This window comes from Colius striatus, chromosome 8 (assembly GCF_028858725.1).
Source record: "Colius striatus isolate bColStr4 chromosome 8, bColStr4.1.hap1, whole genome shotgun sequence".
NCBI classification, from domain to species: Eukaryota; Metazoa; Chordata; class Aves; order Coliiformes; family Coliidae; genus Colius; species Colius striatus.
Genome location: NC_084766.1, coordinates 10,616,950 through 10,637,482, shown reverse-complemented (window position 1 = coordinate 10,637,482; position 20,533 = coordinate 10,616,950). Strand labels below are relative to the sequence as shown.

Genomic DNA, 20,533 nt, shown 5'->3' with positions numbered 1-20,533 from the left:
GCTCGGAGGTCAGAGGGCCGCGGCAGAGGGGAGCGGACACCCCGCGCCAGCACCGAGGGGCGGGAGCGGGGCCGGGCCGTCGCAGCCCCCCCCGCCCCGGGCCTGGAGGCGGTGGCGGCCCCCGGCGGCTCCTCCTCCCGCCCGAGTTACAACCGGTTTGTGCCGGCCGCGGCCGCGCACCGCCCCGCACCGCCCCGCAGCACGCCGCGCCGCTCCAGGGATGCGGGGCTGCCCCGGCTCGCCGGGGGCGCCTCCCGACCCCCGCCCCGCGGGCCGCCCGCCGCTGCCGGTGCGGGGCTCAGGTAACGGGAACCCCAGGGTGGCCGCCGGGCTGCGGGTGAGCGGAGCGAGGGGGCTGGGCCGGAGGGAGCCGCGTTGGGGGGCGGAGAGGGGCGGCCCCCCGGGGCAGCCCTGCCCTGCTCTCCGGCGGGAGGCCTCCGGGGCTGTCCCGGCCCCGGCTGTCGCGGCGGGGGTCGGCCGGGCCAGGCCGGCGGCCCTGACGGAGCTCTGCGGGGGGGGGCAGCCGCGGCGCCCGGGTTTCGGGGAGCGGAGCTGCCCCAGGACCCGCCGTCTTCCCGGGGTGCCCTCCGGGGCGGCCGCGTCGCGCGTGGCGCCCATCGACGCCCGCCCCCGGGTCCCGGCCGCGGGTGCTTCCCGCAGTCCGCGGTGGGCGCACGGCAGCGGGCACCTGTCGGCGTCCTGAAGGCCGTGACCGCCCGGGCGCGGGGCAGCGTGGCGAGTCCTTGCCTCGCCGTGTGCCCGCCGCCGGGGACACCCTCAGCCAACCTCTGAGCAGCGCGGAGGGATGAGCGCTCCCCGTCCAAACCCGGCTGGAAGTGCAAGGCATCGATGTGTAACGCAGCCCTTTGGAACGAGGCCGTGGGCTGGCCCCGAGGGCGTGGGGGAGAGGCGAGGCGAGCCACGAGCTATAAGAGCGTGTCTGACCCCACGGAGGAGCTGAGCAAGGGGCACGGACAGGCTGAGAGCCAGGACACCCAGGGCAGCCGATGCGTGAGGTGGCACAAGCCACACGCTTGTTTCGCCAGAGAGTTCCCTTCTGGTAGGTGAAGTGGGCTGGTGGTTTATAGCAGCGCTGTCTTACATCTGTCTGCATGGATGCGTGCTAGTGTCTGAGAGGCAGTCACACATGGAGAGGGGGGTTCCATCCCCTCCGGGGCTGGGAAGCTCTGGAAACAGGCAGGACTGGTTCTGTTGAGCTGACAGATATGTACAAAGCCAGCTGCTTTATGTGCTACCCTGGTTGATTCTCCTTCAGGTGAGCTCATTCTGCACAACAGAAAAACATTATTGTGGTGTTGGTAAGTTTTGTTATAGTATGTCATTTTGTTTTTTCTTCCCTTGGCAGAAGCAGAAGGAAATGTTTACATTGATGGACCTCTTGTATAACTTACAGAGGGGACAGTAGAGGAACAGGAGAAATACGTAGAATGCTGAATGCTGAGAATTGAGAGGAAAATACATTCAGTGTGAAAAACTTAAAGACAATATTTAAACGTGAGGAGCTATTATCAGTTAAAGTCTGATGTCGCCAAAGTACAGATGCATCTTTTTCGATGCATTTAATACAGCCCTTATAGTGTCACGTCAGTACCTATGTAGGTGTTTATGATTAAGTATGTTAAAAACAACCGTGATGCATCACTGCCACTCTAACCCTCTTGTTGTTGCTTGTGAGCTATGGGTAGGAGAAACTTCAGATGATAATTGCAGGAATATTGCCTGAATTAGAATTTCACCTGAAATCTAATTCACCTTAAAACGAGGAATGTTACCCTCCTGGCTGGTACCGTCTTAATTTGTACCACTGCAAACTGGAATAGCTGAGTGTTAATCACACAGTGATTCTGCTGACACGGGCTTTCTTTGCAGGCACGTGCTGCTCAGAGAAAGCAGCGTACTTAACCAGATTCTGGTTGCACAAATAACAAACTGGACACAACTGTATTGCTACCGTCTTTCTCAAGATTCCCTTTGTCACAGATGAGTACAAGTTTCTGTGCAGAGGGCAAATGTTTCAGGCTTATTTCTGTTCTTCAGACCAATTCTCTTTTTCTTTTTTGTGCTCTTCTTTTAAGCCAGATTTTAAGATTTACAGAAAAAGATAAAGCTTCTTAGAGAAAAGAAAACCATAGCAGCCAGACACCCCTCTTTTCCCACAGTAGAACTGTTGTCGTTTTTGCTGGGTCTCTAGGGGGTTTTGTTGTTGTTGTTGGTAAAGGCTTTCATCAAGCAGCTCTCTTCCTCTGATTCTTATTCGCAGTGAGTACAGCTCACTGAAAAGCTTTTTCTGACTAATCTTCAAGTTACTGTTTAGTTCTTTATGGTTCATTTCTCCATTTTGACATTTTTTATGTAATTAGGTTTCTTGAAATCAGAAGCACTATCTGTAGGTTTATGAACAGTAAGGTTTGTGAAATTCCCACCTGAATCTTAAACCCATGGTTATTTGTCTGTTTCCAGGATCACACAAGTCTTCCTGGTTGGTTCCAGCAGGAAACAAAACTCTTGAGCACTGTCTTCTGTGGGGGCTTCTGCTGCTTCTTTTTTTGATGATCATCTTTATCTGTGTTCTGCACAGACTGAAAATAGTTAAAGGTGCTTTGAATCCTTCCTGAGTCGATGCACAGATTCGGTGCCCCTGCAGGCAGTGGTGGGAGCAGCAAAGGTTTGGTTCCTACTGTCAGCTCTTGTGCTGCTAAGCTTTAATAGAGCTTGTCATTTTTAGGGAAGCATTAAATAATACACCAGTGAAAGGTGTGTTCATATCCCTGGTCCCAGCAGCAGTGTGATTGACTGAGGTGTCTTTAAGTATGTCCCACAGCAGAGCGCTCTGGGGAATGGGCTTCTCACCCAGGGCTCTGAGCTCAAATGCTTCAGACTGACTTTGTACTTCTCTTCAGGATCACTTTGTGCCTTCAGGGAAATTGGAAAATATGATCTGATTTAGGTAATAGGTACAAAGTGGTGTGAGGTGAAGGAGCAGTCTGTGAGAAAAAGAAGGAAAAGCCAAGTCCTGTTGGCTCTTGGAAACAAACTCTGGGATTTTGTAGATCTGTTTTCACTTTGAGAATGATTTCTGGCAGGAAAAGTGATGGTGGTTTTCACTTCTTGTTTGACAGTTGCAGACTGTAAGTGGCTCCAAGTGTTTAAAAAATAAAGATGGTTTTGCTACCTAATAGTTTGTTGTTTAACTAAAAGATACATAAGAGATCCATGGTGCAAAGTAGGAGTCATCAGGATGTAGAAGGTCAGCTCTTTTGCTGGCATAAGTTGGGACCAATTGTTTAAAGTCAGTAAAGCTGTGCAGACTTACTGTAGATGAGGAATTAAGCTGAGGTGTAAAGTCTTTCTATTAGAAAAGACTGCGTCACCTAAGATGATGAAAACCTTTTTCCTTTCCTGCCCTCCCCTCCCTTCCTCCACATCAAAAGTTTAGAAGAGTTGAACACAGGGTTGTTTCTGTGCCAAATTTTAGGGCGTAGATGTCGTGGAAATGGATAGAACAGCTAAAAAGTGTTTATTTTCTTTTAAAACAAATATTAATTGGAATTGTTTGTTCACTGTCTATTTCCATTATCTGAGTGGTTTTCAGAAAACTTCCTTGCTTTGTCTCAGTTAAAGTGTCTTTTCTTGAAACTGTTACTTATTTCCACCCTTTTCTCTGCAATCAGGGACAAAACAAGCTGAGTGATACGTATTTAACGCATGGAGAGATGCATATGTCAGCCCTCTTGGTGACAAATACTTTAAATATTTAGTATGGAAATATGGGGGAATCCCCTTTATACAAAAGGTTATTGTTTAGTAAAGTATCTATAAACAGCTTCTTAATGCTTTGATATCTTACAGTATGGTATTATTTCTGTCTGTGCCAGCTGTCCCCCTTGCATCTCACCAAACCGAGGGACACCTAACAGACACTTGAGGAAATTACATCAGAGCTTACGTTTGTAACTGAAACACATAACTTTGTAACATTTGTAACTGGAAATGCTCTATCTGGAAGGACTGTCACTATGTTAAGCTGTAAATTGCTCCTAAAGGACCTAGAACGTCAGTTTATTTTACATTGGCTGACAACGTTTTGGTTATTTTGGGGCTTAAGGCTGACGTTAGCTGTTAATTAATTGAGGTGAGATTAGTATTTCTTAAATAATTCCAAAGCTCCTCTGAAAAGGTATCAAAAAGAAGAAATTTAGTGTGACGGCACCATTTTTTCAGTTACATTCACTGTTGAAGTGGAATTTTGTCTGAAAGCTTGTTTTGTTGCTCTTTTCCTGCAGGTAGTGTTACCTTGTGAAGTTACATTTGTAGGAAGCTGAAAGACTTCTGTGCCATCATCTGTAAGTACCTCTCCTCAAAGTAGCATTTGAGTATGTCTGTAGACTACAACCGGTCTTTTCCAGGTCTCTATAGTAATTATTCCTCAAAGTTTTATACTGTAGCCTTTTTGTAAGTTTTCCATGCAAATTCTTAAAAATAGCCTGAGCAAGGAGTACGAGGAGCTTGAGTGGAAGGTCTGTTATTGTCTCTTTGCTTACACCATTGCTTTCATCTAGCAGTAATTATTTTCCATTTCCTCTGTGTTGCAAGTCAAAAAGGCTGTGCAACATGTTTATTTTTCTGCTCTGCCTCGTGGAGGTCTCCCAGAGCAGAGCTGCTGCTGCAGGAGTCTTACCGTGTAAGCTGCAGTGTGAGTGTGCTCCTTGAGAAGAGTGTGGCCAGTAGGTCAAGGGAGGTTCTTCTCCCCCTCTACTCTGCCCTGGTGAGGCCTCATCTGGAGTCTTGTGTACAGTTCTGGGCTCCTCAGCTCAAGAGGGACAGGGAAGTGCTGGAGAGAGTCCAGCACAGGGCCACCAAGATGATCAGGGGACTGGAACATCTTTCATACGAGGAAAGGCTGCAGGAACTGGGGCTGCTTAGTCTGGAGAAGAGGAGACTGAGGGGAGATCTTATTAACATTTATAAATATCTAAAGGGTGGGTATCAGGAGGTTGGAACTTCTCTATTTTTCTATAGTAGCTAGCAACAGGACAAGGGGTGATGGGATGAAGCTGGAACACAGAAAGTTCCACTTAAATGTAAGAAAAAGCTATTTCACTGTTCAGGTGAGGGAGCCCTGGCACAGGCTGTCCAGAGGGGTTGTGGAGGCTCCTTCCTTGGAGGTCTTCAGGACCCGCCTGGACATGTTGCTATGTGACCTGATCTTACTGACCCTGCTTCTGCAGGGGAGTTGGACCAGATGATCTCTAAAGGTCCTTTCCAACCCCTACCATTCTATGATTCTATGATCTAATCTGTTTCTGTCTTACAGAGTACAGGAACTAAAATTATTGAGAATCACACATCTGGTTAGTGGTAGAGCCAGAAACAGAACATGGATTCTGTGATCATCAGCGGGTTGCTCCCTGTAGACAGGCAGATCATTTGCATGCACAGGGACTCACAATATCGTTGGAGTCATCAAAACTCTTAGGCTGGAAAACCTGTAACTTCTTTGCTATATTTTAGAGGTATTGGTCCCTACATTCACAAACTAGTCTTGAGAAGGTGTGTGAGACAGTAAGTCAGTCTTCATTTTGACCTACCCCTCCCAGAGTACACTATCTACTGGCAGACACCTTGCTGAACTGCATGGTTCTGTGCTGACCTTACAAATAAGTAGAGATTTAAAAATATGTCTTTTTTAACCTTGAACTAATATTGTGAGGGTTTTTAAAATCCCCAGTTATTTATTGGAGTTGTCTTATACTTGCAGTTTTCTCGTCCTTCAAGCCTGTATGCTTCATTCATGACATCCAAGGTCCTAACAGCAGGTGTCCATGTGCTTCTCTTGAACTGTGGCTGAGGTTAATGCCTGAGGTCTTCACAAAGCTTCCTTAACATTCAGAAAATGAATTGTTTCTCCTCTCTGGAATACAGTGCTGATGTACACATGATTTGTCAATGCTTTGGTGCACTATTGCTATGTTATGCAGAAGAGGTAGTAGTAATTTCCATTGCCCATGTGTTGTATATTTCTTCATGGATGGTTAAAATAAACCTCTCTTTGAATATGTATTTCTCTCCACAGCTCGCTCCTGTTAGCAAACCTGAGTCAGTTGCATTTCTAACGCTCCCTTCTCTGTGTCTTTTGTTTACACAGGTCCACCTGCACTCATCTGACAAGATGGTATTTCAGAAACCCCCAGATGGTGGCTGGGGCTGGGTGATTGTTGTTGTTTCCTTCATCACTCAGTTCTTGTGCTATGGATCACCGCTGGCGGTGGGAGTCTTGTATGTAGAATGGCTGGATGCTTTTGGAGAAGGGAAAGGCAAGACTGCCTGGGTTGGATCATTAGCAAATGGAATGGGATTGCTTGCCAGTAAGTGTAGAAGCACTTAAACATAAATTGAAATGTTTCTTTCTAAAAGTTGCTTTCATCTGTCTGTGCTTTTGGAGTTGGATTAAAGATAATTGTAAATGATATAGGATGCTGCTGATTTTGTTTTAGGTCAAGGCAGGTAATGATGATTGCAGTTATAGTTCAACTGTGCTTAAAACAAGCCAATATAATGGTAAAAAAGCAATAAAATAATTGCCCTTAGAAAAATTAAAAAGTTGTATTTGAAGAAATAGGATTATATCATTATATATGATACATTGCTATATATTACATATTATGCCATAGTATAGTCATAATTAATATATTTACTGTTAATAAATTAAATTCAACAATTAGAATCTATAACATATGTGTTATCTATAATTTATAGTAATTATATATATCATTATTATATGTTACTGTTATAATATTATTAATTTAATTTGAATAACCAAAAAAAAGACCCCAGGCTCTGGCAAACTGAATGGTAATGTGGATAGGATTACTTTTTTTTTGAATGAAGCTTTAAGACTAACATTTTCATTAGTATTTTTAAATTAGAGCAAACTGTTAGTCTGAAATGTTTCCAATGCTTTAGGAAAAAAAAAGTCAATTAATAAATGTGTTATTCATTTTTAAGCTCTAGAGGTAAACCCACCAGTTGGGGTTGGTGAGGGCTCTTTTCTGCTGTTTTGGAAAAATCTTGCTTTGAAGCCTCAAAAGTTACGGATATCAGTAGCATTAAATAAAACAATTTCACTTGAGACTTTTCTTTTGTTATGACATTGTTACTCAGAGAGTAATAGAAGGGGTTTAGGGAAATAAAACACCACTTCTACAATCCGTAGGTCCTTGTTTTAATATCGAGTATGGGTGTTCTGCTGGGTAATAGCACTAAGTTCTGCTTTTCAAAGATTCACCATGGGAACTGTTATCTTTTTGCTGAATCTGGAGAAAATAGCCTGTCAGCAAAGCAGTTGCTATGGGCAAAAGCAGTTACATAGCTTAATGGGCAAAATGCAGCTCAGGATTCTGAGGAAATCTCTCCTTAAAAGAAAGTTGATGCTCAAATAGCAATACAGACCCAAATAAATACCACCACTTGTGTGATACCGTAACTGACCAAATACTGGCGTCACACTTGTGTTAGGGTTTTATATCACTAGGCATAACAGAAATGGGCAAGGTAAGTGGATCAGTTAGCCACAAGAAGATTATATTTAGTCCCAGGGAGTAAGTGGACAAAGGACAATAGACTGCTCTTCCATCATCCTTCATTATCATGCTTTAAGGACTTTAACTTCTATTATTAATGGACCAAGACCTAAATAAACTTGAGTGAGAGAATGAAGCGTGAGGAAAAGAAGGATAAAGAAGACAGAGAAGAAGGGCTGAGCAAAAGGGAATTGCAAAAGAAGGGGTGAAAAAAGGTTTCTCCCTGGTGATCAGAAGTCTCTGACTCACTCCACTCACAGGAGCCTTAGCCCTCTTTCTTGTATGTCAACACCATGATAGTTCCCACATTGCTTTGTGTCAGCTGTCTTGCCACTGTGAGCATTTGTCAGTCATGCTTTATAGCAAATAGAAACTTCTGTGACTGAATAATACAAAGACAAGCTGCTATTGTAATTGATTTTGGTATGGATTGATTAAATCACTTGAGATTTTGACAGGTTAGGAAGAACATTGTTTGTCAGTGTACTTCTTTCAGTTTGGGATTTGGAAGCTTAATGATCATTCCTATTGTGAATGCCTTCAAAGAAAAGCACAGTGAGGGCCTTTTAAATACATTGATGTTGTTGGAGTTGAAAACAAATGTTCCCTGTTTTACCTGAAATAGAAGATCCAACTGTCTTATCAAGCTGGAATCTGACCTTAATGATAACTCTACTTCAAGTAAAGCTGTTGAAGGGAACAATGGGAGTATCAAAACCTCTACCTAAAACTGGAATGCTCTTGACAAGTAACAGTTTTGTCATAACAGGCCATTTTCAGACCTGGTCAGTAGTGTAAAGAGGGTATGTGTTTTCAGTGCAAAACCATCTATGTAAAGCATTGGTAAGTTAGTCCTTCTCATGAATGTAGGAAAAGAGAGCTTGCTTCCTTTCTTCTGCTACTGTGGGGTTCCAGTGTTGTAGGGCAGGTGGGGCCATTGTGTGTTGTAGCCTGTGTTAAGTAGATGATTAGGCTAATTGAGTTTTTTTTTAATTAGTGTATTTTCATGTATGTGGAAAGATGTTATCTGTAACTTAATAATTTAACTGTCTCCCCAGGCAAGCTGATTTCAGCAGCAGTATCACACACATGTGAATGCTGGTAACAAGACAGTTTTACACCAAAGCCTTCTGGTGGTCTCCTTACCTTTTACTGTTCATAACTTGACTCTTCTAGTATTTGCTGTTCTTTCCTCCCTCCTGTGTTTTTTTCCAGTCTCTGATCTAGTTAATTAAAAGACATATTTTCAAGTTTTGGTACTCTTAAAGCTCTCTGTGTTGTATGCAGAAATTACTGTAATTCTCACTTACTTTTGAACATGTTTGTTTAGTGCATTCTCTGTCTCATAACTTTTCTCAGTAGTTAGCTCCCTCCTAAGAGTATGTAGTCTTATGAAACAAGTTGCTTGTTTTAGCTTTCAACTGATGCATAATGTTTAAGTGGTATATTCTGAAGTACTCTTGAATTACTGTGGTATATATCTAGGGACTGCTATAAAATTGTTTCTAAATGTTCTTTTAAGCCTGTACCTTGATACAATCTTTTTGCCATTGATATAGGAGGTTTCTGCTCTTTTAGTTAAGGCTCTTCCAGAGAGCCATTATGACTCTTCTGTGAGCCCAATCCAACTTAACATCACTTTTCTGAAGCTGTAGATGCCAGACTGCAAAGAAAATGTCAGTTATGGTAGATTTGCAGCGGCACTCAGGAAATAAGTTAGTGTCTGGTTTTTTTAAGGAAGACCGTTCTCGGTGATAGCACTGGAAATCCCGTTAGCTAGCCTCTGTCACAGTGGAAGGCAGGCCCAGGGACTTTGCTATATCAGTACTATAATTTCACCAGAAAGAAGAAAATGTCCTTATATGTATGCCAGCTGGCACAGAGAAAGGTTCTGTGTGTCTTCTGTCCTTCCTTCTGTACGTGTAGTCTTAAACATTTTTTGAAGTAGCTGATGCTGGCGAATCCTTTCACATTTGCTGTATTGGTATTCTTTCTACAGTGTTTACTTCTAACTTGTGTGAGTGCTAAACTTAGACTCGAGACATAGAAACCCAGTACAGCACCTTGTTTATTGAGTTGAATTTCCTCGCGGCTGGTGTTCGATTTCTGCCCCCTTGCTGCACAGACAGTGTTGCTAAGGCCTGTGGTCAGCCCTGAGCTCAACTGTTCAGCTCATCAGCTGGATCTGGTTGGTCTCTTCCTTGCAGAATGACTGGAGTTATTGGAAGAAATGTGTCTAAAACAGTGAAAGAAAAGCATCAGTGTTATTGAACAGGGGCAGTGGTGAGCCCTCCTCTACAATATTAGGTGTCAGAACGCTGCTCAGGCTATAGTAGATCTGGCACATCTCCATGGATGATGTAGGTCTTGTGACATAGGAAGAATTTAAAGGAGCTTAGTACATTTCCCCTACTAAAATAGGTCAGAGGGGAGGGTATTTATTATGTTATTGTATATTTCTCCTTCACCAAGCTTTCTTAATTTTACATCCACTTGGAAACTGGAATTTAACGAGTGTAACATGGCTCAAATTTAGAGCAAGACAGACAAAGACCTTGGCACCTGTAACTGGCACTACAGCTGTTTTATAGTAAGAGCTGACTTCCCAATATTTAACATAGCAGGAGACATCAGCAATGTGTCTCCCATTCCCACACTCCTTTATTAATTGAGCAGGAACAAAAGGAGGGTTCTCTGAAAGGCACGTCTTGATAAATTAATGGGGTGTTCCTGCTGGTCTGAGGCAGTCAGTGTTAAATGTTTAAAAAGTTCAATTTTGTGTTTTCAAGCAAAGATTTTTCAGCTCTAAAAAAACCCTTTTCAGCATCTACATATTTTTTGATAAAACCTTTGCACATAGATATCCCCCAATCTAAACTATGGAAGCTGTAGATAGTTTGTGGGGAGGGGGTGTACCAAAGACTCCTGAAGAGCAGTTCAGTTAATTCAGAAAGTAGCAGTCTTTTCAATTGGGAGCGGGTTGCTGTCCAATGTGATCTAAATTCTTATCCAAAGTACTAACATTTGGAGAGTATTGTATGTATTATGACCACATTTCAGCAGTGCATTTAGTATGCAAAAAAATATTCTTGTGTTCTGTGGTGGATTTTGTGTACAGTCCATGGACATTGCTTCTGCTCTACAGTTTCAGCAGGCTCAAACAGATACCAACAAGTAGGGTGGGTCAGATATATACAGACGATAACAAGAGCTCAGTTGTCCAGTACTGTTTGTTTAGCAAAACATTTTGTGTCTGTTTGAGGTGAAGGAGAGAGGAACCTCGAGATGAGGGAGGGGAGGAAGCAAGCGTTAGTTTGCAGGATTTTTCTCTTCATGCGAGAAGGTTGAGGAAGAGAGTGTTAGTTCTTGATGTCCATCGGACGAAACAACTTTGTACTTGTCAGGAGGCCAGAAGATCCAAGGTAGTTACAAAGTTCCTGTGTGTGCAGCAGATAACTTGTTTTCACATCTCAGGAAGGACTCACTGTCACATGTGGCTCTCACTGAGGGTAAAGTCTTCTACTAAAAATAATCTTAATGGAGATATCAACGTACAAAGGATTCCTCCTAGGATTTCTTCCTCTTTCATCTCTTGGCATGAGAATCTGCTGTGAGAGTCCATCTTCTCTCTGCTACTGCTCTTATTGCTCTCATTGCTGCTGAGCCTTGACAGATTAAGTGCAGAGAAGCCACCACTGTCCCTGTGCTAGCTTTTAGTTAGCTGACAGTCTTATAAACTGGTCCAGTAGGGTTTTTTGATAGTTTGGTCTAGCTTTCAGAGGCATTTGGAAGAAAAAAAGCCCAGGGGATTTTATTTGTAAAAGAGGTAAATATTTATCCATGCTTTCAAATATTATTCTAATACCAATGCTAACCCCCGGAGTTACTTGGCAAAGTGAACAAAATGCTGGCTTAAAAGCTGTTTTCCATGCTTACTATTGAGGATTGCCACTGGGATTTTATTTTTATGTTGTTCATATTATGGTGAGAAATACATTATCGCTGGAAGGATCTTTCTGAGAGTCAGCTAATGAAAACCCTTACGCTGCCCTAAGAGCTGTTTCCTATGCGGCTGTACGTAGCCTCTTGCGTTTCTCTGAATGTTCTCTTTGAGCAAAATCCACAGGGCAGAAGTTCACAGAGTGAGTCTCATTCCCACTCTGGGAAAGTTGGATGTTTGACTAGAATTAACTAACTGCCTTGAACACATTGTGCTTGAATTACTTGTAGAGAATAACCTGTTTTATGTTCGGTGAACTCCTGTGCAAATACCATGGTAATAACTAAAAGTACCTCTGCATGGTGGAGAAAAGATGCCAGATCTTGAGGAAGCAGAGAAAGAGGAGGAATGCAAGGAGGCAGGGAAAAGAACAAAGATTCTGGCTGTCATGAGGGGGTTCTTTTGTGACTTGTTTTCTAACAGTCAGATGAGGAGAATGTGGAAGTGGAGCCTGCCTAGTGGGAAGGGGAAGATGGAGCTGTTTTTATTGTCTCAGAGATCTATAATGACTTTTGATACTTACACTGGCTCTCCTTATAAACAGGGCCATTGCTGAGCTGCCAGTTCTCTTGCTGTTTGAGATGACACATTAATATTGAGCTTATTGGAGCAGGTTCCTCAGTTTTATGCAGGTTGTTTTCCATGTCAGAGCAAAAAGACCTTTTTGTACATTCTGTTCTCCTTTTGGGATTGTTTTTTGCAAGTGGGAGTAGCTGCAAGAGCATCTCCTTGGACCCTGTCAGAGATGCTTTTGATGGTGTTCCAGAGGAGAGTGTCCTTGTCAGACTATGAAGACATGTTTTTCAGCTCTGCGTCTCCCTTGTTCTGGCTTGGGGTCAGAGGGTCTGGTTTCACCTCGGATCTTTTAGTAGCGGTCAGTGCAGTCTGTACCAGTATCCCTCACCCCAGGCTGGACAGAGACCTTCTGAAAATAGCTGTGTCAAAATATAGAGCAAGTGGAAGGGAGATACTTTTGTTTTAGCAAGGGAGTGGGTCAGAAATAAAGAACAGAAAGACTGCAAATTCCTCTGCTTAATTGCATTATGTTATCATTACCTGATGTTCTTTTAGTGTAGAAGGATTTTTTTATGTAATACAGATTCAATCCTTTGTTTATTTTTAAATCCAGTGGTTTTAGGCAACATACCAACCTTAATTTGCCAATTCTCATAATTAATTCTAAGAATCAGCAACAATCCAACACTCAGCTTTTGTTCTCAGCAAGTTACTCTGCCCAAGTTATTCTGGCTGACTTTCATTCCCACAGCGTGCTGACTCTTGAGAAGCAGCAAGAGCTCACATCTTCCTTTTCCATTGTTTCCAAAATCCAAATAAACCCAATTTCCCTAGAAGATTTTTCTTGATTCTTCTTTAACTCTGGCTCTTTGCCTGGATAAGCCTCAATTCAGACTCCCTTCCCTTTACATTCCTGAGGCAGTTAGCTCTTACATGGGGCAAAAGTTCTGACCTGCGTTGCCTTTGAGGATTGTTTCACCTGCTAACGACTCTGTGGTCCTGCCTGCCAGAACTGCTCATCCAATGACCTGTAACCACACAGAACCCTTGCCTACATTCCCAGCTGCTAGCTCCTGTCTGCAGACCTAGGCAAGCAGCTCCAACTGTTACTCACCTCATATCACCTCTCTGGGCTCACCTCCCATCTGCTATGAACCTCAGTTACGTTTGAGTCAGGGAGGACCAACCTTAACAACTGTCAGACTCGAAAGTTCTTGATTTTGAAGATTGTATCGGCCACGGAGTGTCTTTGAATTGCTGCAAACGAGACACGAAGGTGGTGAGGGTTGGGGTTTTTGTTGGTTTTAGAATAATGTCATTCGTGTCTGTATCTGTTGTCTAATCTCAGACTTGCTGAGTTTAGGATCTTGGGACTAGTACGTAAGTCTGCGTATGACTGTTTGGGTTTGGAACTGCAGGGTTTCAGATGAGAGACTTTGCAAACCAGGTCACTTGTTGGTTGCTTATTTATGCAGGGCACCAAGCTTACACGCTATTGCAAACTAGAAGGTGTGTTCCAGCTCACACAACTGAAAATAAGTGCTTGTTCTATAGCTTCTGTGGGGGAAGAACTGGCTGAGTAAAGGCAGAGTACGATTGTTGCCTGTACTTTGTTCTTGTCTTGAAGAACTAACCAACATTGGGAGGGTAAGGAAAGGGACAAACCACAGACATTGTTCTGGACGTTCTCAATAAATGCCTTTTATTTGCTGTGGTTTTACAGTAGAACTCAAGATGAGTAGTAAAGTTATTTGGTAAAATACTGACTAGCAGGTATTTAATTCCCTGGAAAACAGGGAATAGTACTGGGTTTGTCTTTATGTGGTATGTCAGCAGATATTTCCTCTATGTAAGCACCAGGTGGCATTCTTACCGTGATTATGATCACAAGTTACTATATTCCATTTGGGTTTTCTAAATCTCATATCAAGATGGATACGGATGCTGTCAAGATGAAACACAGTTTTTGGCCTCAGTCAAAAAAAAATGCCTGCTTGGCTACAGCCTGGCTGATGGTCTAGTTTGTTTTGGTACCTAAAGATGGAGATTCTTTTCAGAGCCTTTGTGCAAGTGACAAGTGTTGTGGTCTAACATATATGTGCCGTCCTCTGTTTAAATAATGTTTTACTCGCTCTATCCCTCCCAGCCCTGGTACCATTTTGTGATTCTGATGTCAAAAACCTCATGAGCCTCATCTCATATGCTTTTGTGACCAACTCTTTTAAAGATTTGTGTAAAAATGAGTACTATGAATTGTTGCTTAATATAGGTCTTGTAAAAAACATTTCTGTAGACTGGTATTTTTCAGAAGTTCTTCCTGGTGCTGATATTTACTAGGAACGTTTTTCCTGCTTTCCCTTCAGGTCCTGTCTGCAGTGTATGTGTATCATCCTTTGGAGCAAGACCGGTAGCAATCTTCAGTGGCTTTATAGTGGCCGGAGGCCTCATGATGAGCAGTTTTGCACCTAACATATACTTTCTCTATATTTCATATGGGATTGTTGTAGGTAAGAAACATCCTATCTTCATCCTATCTTCTTAATCTTTATTATTTTGAGTCTTGGTTTATGAATCTGAAACGGGAAACTGATCCTCAGAGGCAGTGGTGGTGCAGGGCTTGGTTTATCAAGGGATGGGGAGGGTGTCGCACAGGCAGGCTGTTACCACGTAGTGAAGGATAAAAGCAATGCCTATGCTCATCAGAGTTTGAAAACAGTTTGTCCTTTGTTGCTAGAGAGGGAGAAGCTGAGGTTTTACCCGAGGGGTATAAGCAAGCAAGTCTTCTGCAGGAGTGAAGTGCCAAACTTAAAATCTCTTGTGGAATTTTGTCATGTACTCATTGTAAATTAGAGATCATTAGGGAGCAATATTCTCCACCTGATTGGACTGAACCTAAACTGCTGTGCTAGAGGCATGGAAATGCTGTGCTCTTGGCAGGTGATGACCTTCCCCTCTGTGCTGCTGTGGCTGGTTTACCAAGATAATCATGTCAGAAATGTGGGCATCTTACTGCCCAGCAGGGACCCAGCAGTTTGCTGGCTCAGGGACAGTGCCACATGGATGCAGCTCTGTTGTTTTCTGGGGCCAGCCCCTGGACTGAAGGGCATGGAACCCTTCCACCTAGCACAGAGCCTGAGCTGGTGAGCTAGCTTCTCAAGCCCAGCCTGCTCCTCGTAGCCAGAGGTGGTTGGGAAGAGGGCGATGGGACAGTGCAGGCAGGATAATGGCCCTGTCAGTGTGAGGCCTGGTGCTGAGCCAGAATTAAAAGGTACCTCTCTGGCCAGGGTTCACTCCTGTATTATCTGAGGAATAAATGGGGCATTAATTTCCCAGAGTATGTTACATGCTTTATTGGTAACCCTTTTCCTCAAGGGCTTGGATGTGGCCTTTTGTATACTGCAACCGTCACCATCACTTGCCAGTATTTTGACAAGCGCAGAGGCCTTGCACTTGGCCTGATTTCAACAGGTATGACTTTAAATTGTTATTCTCTCTTAAATTCTCAACTTTGAAACATTACCATGGCAATAAAAAACAAGGGATGATGTTTTCTTCAGTTACATCCTGAAGTACAGAAGTGAAAGCAGCATTAGCAATGAACAGATAAAATTAGGCTTCAGATAAAATAGTAACTGCACTTGCAAGTGTATGGGATAGGTTATCCATACAGATAAGAAAAGGATATTCATTAAAATGAAAGCACATGTTTGGGTAGCTTGGACCATATGCCATGGATAATAAAGAGGGGAACTTTCTTACACAACGTTGCTGGTGGAAAAGGGATTGTAGATGCAGGATATGAGTGCTGACTCACCCTAACTTCACAGTAACTGAACCTTTAAAGGAGTAGTTGGAGCCTACATTTTTAATATTTATTTTTCTTTTCCAACCTAAAAGGAGACTAAATTCTGACATTTTCCAAAAAGCTCATCCCAGTTTTTTGTCCCTGTATGTCAAAGGGATCTTAGACATAGGAAACTCTGATAGTATACGGAAAAATCTTTGAAGGATGCTGAGCAGTCTTTCTCATCCTCTCTCTGGGTCTCCAGACTGTGTGGGAATTACTCAATTAATGGCCAAGTAGGAACTGTTAGTGAAGACTATTGTCCTAAGCCTTGCTTTCTGTATTGTATGATATCTCTCCTCTGATCTGTTTTCTCAAGTAGCTGTTAATGAGGAGAGACCTAGTCAGTATAGTCAGTGTTGTGAGATAGTAATGCCAGATCCACACCAGTGGAATGAAGGGGAACTTCTGCAGAAACGTTCCTTGGAATAATTTTGAGTGGCTTTTGTTGGGATTACAGGCAGTTTGCTTTAAGGCCTGATCTTTTTGAGCCCTGGTTAATTTTAGTACCTGAAAGACAAAACAAGTCAGAACTTTATAACTATTTTTTTTTCCTATGTTTGGTGCTGAAGTATATGAAGTATATAATGGCTTTAATATAACCTATAGAAAGCCTTCAGCAAATCATTTTAATTTGAAGTTTGCCTTTATATTAACTTGAAAAAACAATGCTCTGTAGTTGTGAGGGAACAACCATTGATGGCAATCTATGCTCAATTTAAGGGAGGGCTTTTTTATTCAAAGTGATTGCATAAAATATCTGCTAGTGTTAATCATCAGAAATCCTTCAGATACTTTGGAAGATTTTTTGTTTTGTGGCTACTGTAACTTCAAGTGGGACAAGATCTTAGCAGTTCATTAGACTGAGGAGCTCAAAGGACTTACCATTCCTCTGACAGTGTATTTGTAGCTGCTGAAATGTAGAAGTTTGGTGTTGAAGAATGTTCTCAGTTCTTCAATTTAAACTGACCTTCTTTTCCTTTTATAGGCTCAAGTGTTGGATTCTTTATATACGCAGCATTGCAAAGAGAGCTGATTGATCTGTACGGGCTGGATGGTTGTCTGCTAATAGTTGGCGCACTCTCTCTAAATATATTAGCGTGTGGCAGCCTAATGAGACCGTTGGAGTCATCTGATTCCCCTCCACCGGAGAAAACTTGTGTAGACAAAGGCCCAGATCAGTATTTTGTTTACCAAGGAAAGGAAAAGACTGTTGAAGAAAATATAAGCATCCTTGAAAAGGGCTACATTGACGAAAAATGTGCAAATATGCCTGATTACAAACAGGATAGCCTTTTAAATAAGAATGTATTAAGCTCAATAAATGCAAATGAGAAAGACACTTACAAGAAGAAAGTTGTAGAACAGACAAACTTCTGCAAGCAACTTGCCAAAAGGAAGTGGCAGCTCTATTTGAACTACTGGAGGGAAACAGTGGTTCTTTTTAAGAACAAAGTATTTACGGCTCTCTTTGTTGCCATCTTGCTCTTTGATATTGGTGGATTTCCTCCTTCTCTGCTCATGGAAGATGTAGCAAGAAGTGCAAACATTAGTGAAGATGACTATCCGATGCCCCTTATTTCCATTATAGGCATTATGGCTGCTGTTGGCAAACTTACTCTAGGAATACTGGCAGATTTTAAGTGGATTAACACTTTATATCTGTACGTAACTACCTTAATAATGACAGGAGTGGCCTTGTTTGCAATTCCATTTGCCAAAAGTTACCTTACCTTAGCGATGCTCTCTGGGATTTTGGGTTTTCTGACTGGGAACTGGTCAATTTTTCCTTATGTAACAACAAAGACTGTGGGAATTGAGAAACTGACTCACGCATATGGGATATTGATGTTCTTTGCTGGACTTGGAAACAGCCTCGGACCACCAATTGTAGGTAAGGTCAAGGTAGATACTAAAAAATGAACATGAGCTTGTCAGGACCAGACAGAATTAATCTTCATGCGGGTAGTTCTGGTTGGTCCTAATAACAATGGAAAGATGAAATCAGAATTGTCAACAGAAATGAAATCCTGTTTCGTTTGAGCCGGCCAAGCTGATTGTATTCTGGTTTTGGCTTTGAAGAAAAGCACATTTCATGTCCAAGTGATCAAACGGATTTGGCCTTTTTTGGGGTGGGTGGGTTGGTTGGTGGGTTGATTGATGCTGTGTTCCATTTGACTGCTCCTCACTGATGGTGTTTCTGTCTCATTTTCCCCCTCAGGCTGGTTTTACGACTGGACGCAGGAGTATGACACCGCGTTCTATTTCAGTAGCCTTTGTGTCTTACTGGGTGGATTTCTTCTGCTGTTGGCAGCATTACCCTGCTGGAATGCCTGCACCAGTCAGGACTCAAAGCTGCCTCCAAGTACTTACTCCTACAAAGTTGCATCTAGCACTTAGATGACAACTGGAAAAAACTTTGTGCTTTTTTTTATATAGCAAAGTACTTTAGTCATTTTCCACTTATTTATGAAGCCCCAAATTCCTCTTCCACTAGAAAAATTCCATTGTTGCTTGTTGTCTAGTTCCTTCTTCTTCTTTTCTTTCTTTTTTTTAAGAACAGTCTTACTTTGTCTACTCTGCACTGTGTTTTCAGCCTTTTTCTTCTGTCATTTCCTTTCACCCTGTCAAGGGTATGTTCTGCTGCATTATCAGCTGTACTTTTTTTTTTAAGAGGAGGTGAAAACTTTGAAGCAAAAATGGGAGGCCTGTTTTTTATAGGAGGTGGATGACATTTCTGTCACCTCTTACAGGTCTCCAAGTTGCACAATCAGACTTTACAAAACAAAAATTTGCCTTATTAGAATGTAATACTGTGGCAAGGTGCTTATAACATCGTGTTCAGATTAACTTTTTGTCTTTTTAAAGTTTCTCCAATTTACAATGAAGTGCCAATTGGGGGCGGGAGAAGAGGGGGAAAAAAACCAACCTGGTGTTGAATAACTGAAGTGAACTCTATGATGAAAGTAAAGATTCTTACTACCACTGCAGCTACGAACTGTATTTATCAATATTGCACATTTTGTGAAGTCTGTTTATAAAACTGTTGAACCAAAACTTTTTAAACCAAGGAATAAACGTGACTGTTGAAACCATGAAAAGAAATGCTGACTGGATTATGCGAGTTCATCATCTTTAGGTCAGAGTTGGAGATGTGTTCACAGAAGCCCACACCTGAGTGTTTCTAAGCAAGTCCCTTGCAGTCTGTCAGTACTGAGGGCATCTCTTGTTGCACAACTACAGTTTAATAGGTTGGACCTGCTGCAGAGAGCTTAGTAGTAGACCTTTCAACAATTTAAACCTGATGAAAAGGAAAACTCTGACAGCAACGTCCTCTGTGCTTCATCATGTTTTGGAGTGGATATAGCAAGGAGGGAAGTTAATAAGAGGGAGCAAAAGAAAAAGCATGGGGGAGGGTTAATGGAAGAAGTATAGGAGAAGCTGAGGTGAAAGGAGCTGCAACACATGAACACCAAACAAGCCAATGAAGAGAGAGGCCCTGAAACCCACTACCCAGGTAGTGTCTCTCTGGCTGCAGGTTAGCTCTGTGTGTGTTGGCTTTCTGCCTCTTTTCAACCCAAAGCCCAAGACTGGTGTGACTTGGGGGGGGATGCTGTCTGAGGCTGAAGTCTTTCCCAAGTGAGGCAGGTGCTAGAGTGAAGCAGGATTGGCCAGTGACTGGCTCAGCAGTGCCCTGCGTGCCCTCTGCAACAGCTTCTGCTTCTGTAGCTGCTCCCACACCACAGATGTGTCTAACTGCTCATGCATGGGAGCATCAGAAATCTATGCTGCTGTGGCACGTGCTGTGTGCTTTGGGGTCTGGCTTAGCTGTAAAGTTTAGTGGAGCATGTGGTGAGATAGAAGTTCTGTGTCCTAAGTTCCATCCTGTATGGTTACCTACAAATGCCCAAGAAGTTTCTCAGCAGTAATATGTGCCTCAGATGTCTGCCTTGGTTTTGGCTCATAAATAATGCTTAAGATAAAAAACAGGCATGTAATGAGCAACCTTTATTGTCCAAGTGCTATGCACAGAGTTACTGTCTTTGCACACCTCATTAAGCAGGAGCAATGTAACCTCTGAGGCAGATAAAAGTTCAAGTCATGTTAGCTCTTCTGGTCCAAGGTAGGAAAATCTAGCTGGGCTTCAGGCAGTTTTTGGTCACTCTCTGGGATGTCCCTTATGTTTCTTTGTACTAGAACCTGACAAAAATAAATATGCAGTTAATTTATCTATTTTTTTTCCTCCACTGGTCAGCTGGGTGTAACTACTGTGTGGGGTTTTTTCCTTGATTACTTACTCAATGCCTGTGGAAAAAATACCAAGTTTCAATATAGCCATAAATGCAGCTCCAGTTCCACATTGGAGCCTTGGGTATCTGATGTGGATTCACACCCATTTTATGTACTGTATGGCAGCTGTGGTTGGACTTCACCACATGCATATAAAAGTAGTACCATGTTTTACACACCTTAAAGTAACTGCAGTGATACACTAGATAGAGTATGTGTGCCTTCAGATAAATATCTTTCAAAGTCTCTCAGTTCCTGCCAACAATACATTCTGAGTACTTC

General features: G+C 42.7%; 1 protein-coding gene across 4 annotated transcripts; it reads left to right on the top strand.

The window, feature by feature from the left end:
• The first annotated feature begins 223 nt into the window (after positions 1–223).
• Positions 224–19,049, top strand: SLC16A9 (solute carrier family 16 member 9). Of its 4 annotated transcripts, none has more exons than XM_062001420.1 (7): positions 224–302; positions 4,305–4,364; positions 6,167–6,386; positions 14,481–14,624; positions 15,490–15,585; positions 16,950–17,855; positions 18,183–19,049. In XM_062001420.1, the coding sequence occupies exons 3-7, from the start codon at positions 6,191–6,193 to the stop codon at positions 18,359–18,361; spliced, it is 1,521 nt and encodes a 506-aa protein (XP_061857404.1). In that variant the 5' UTR covers positions 224–302; positions 4,305–4,364; positions 6,167–6,190; the 3' UTR covers positions 18,362–19,049. The 4 variants fall into 4 exon arrangements, with proteins under 4 accessions (XP_061857404.1, XP_061857408.1, XP_061857406.1 ...); XM_062001422.1 differs by lacking the exon at positions 224–302 and adding an exon at positions 638–1,064 and having other exon boundaries at positions 4,309–4,364; XM_062001423.1 differs by lacking the exon at positions 224–302 and adding an exon at positions 1,370–1,515.
• Positions 19,050–20,533: the final 1,484 nt, after the last annotated feature.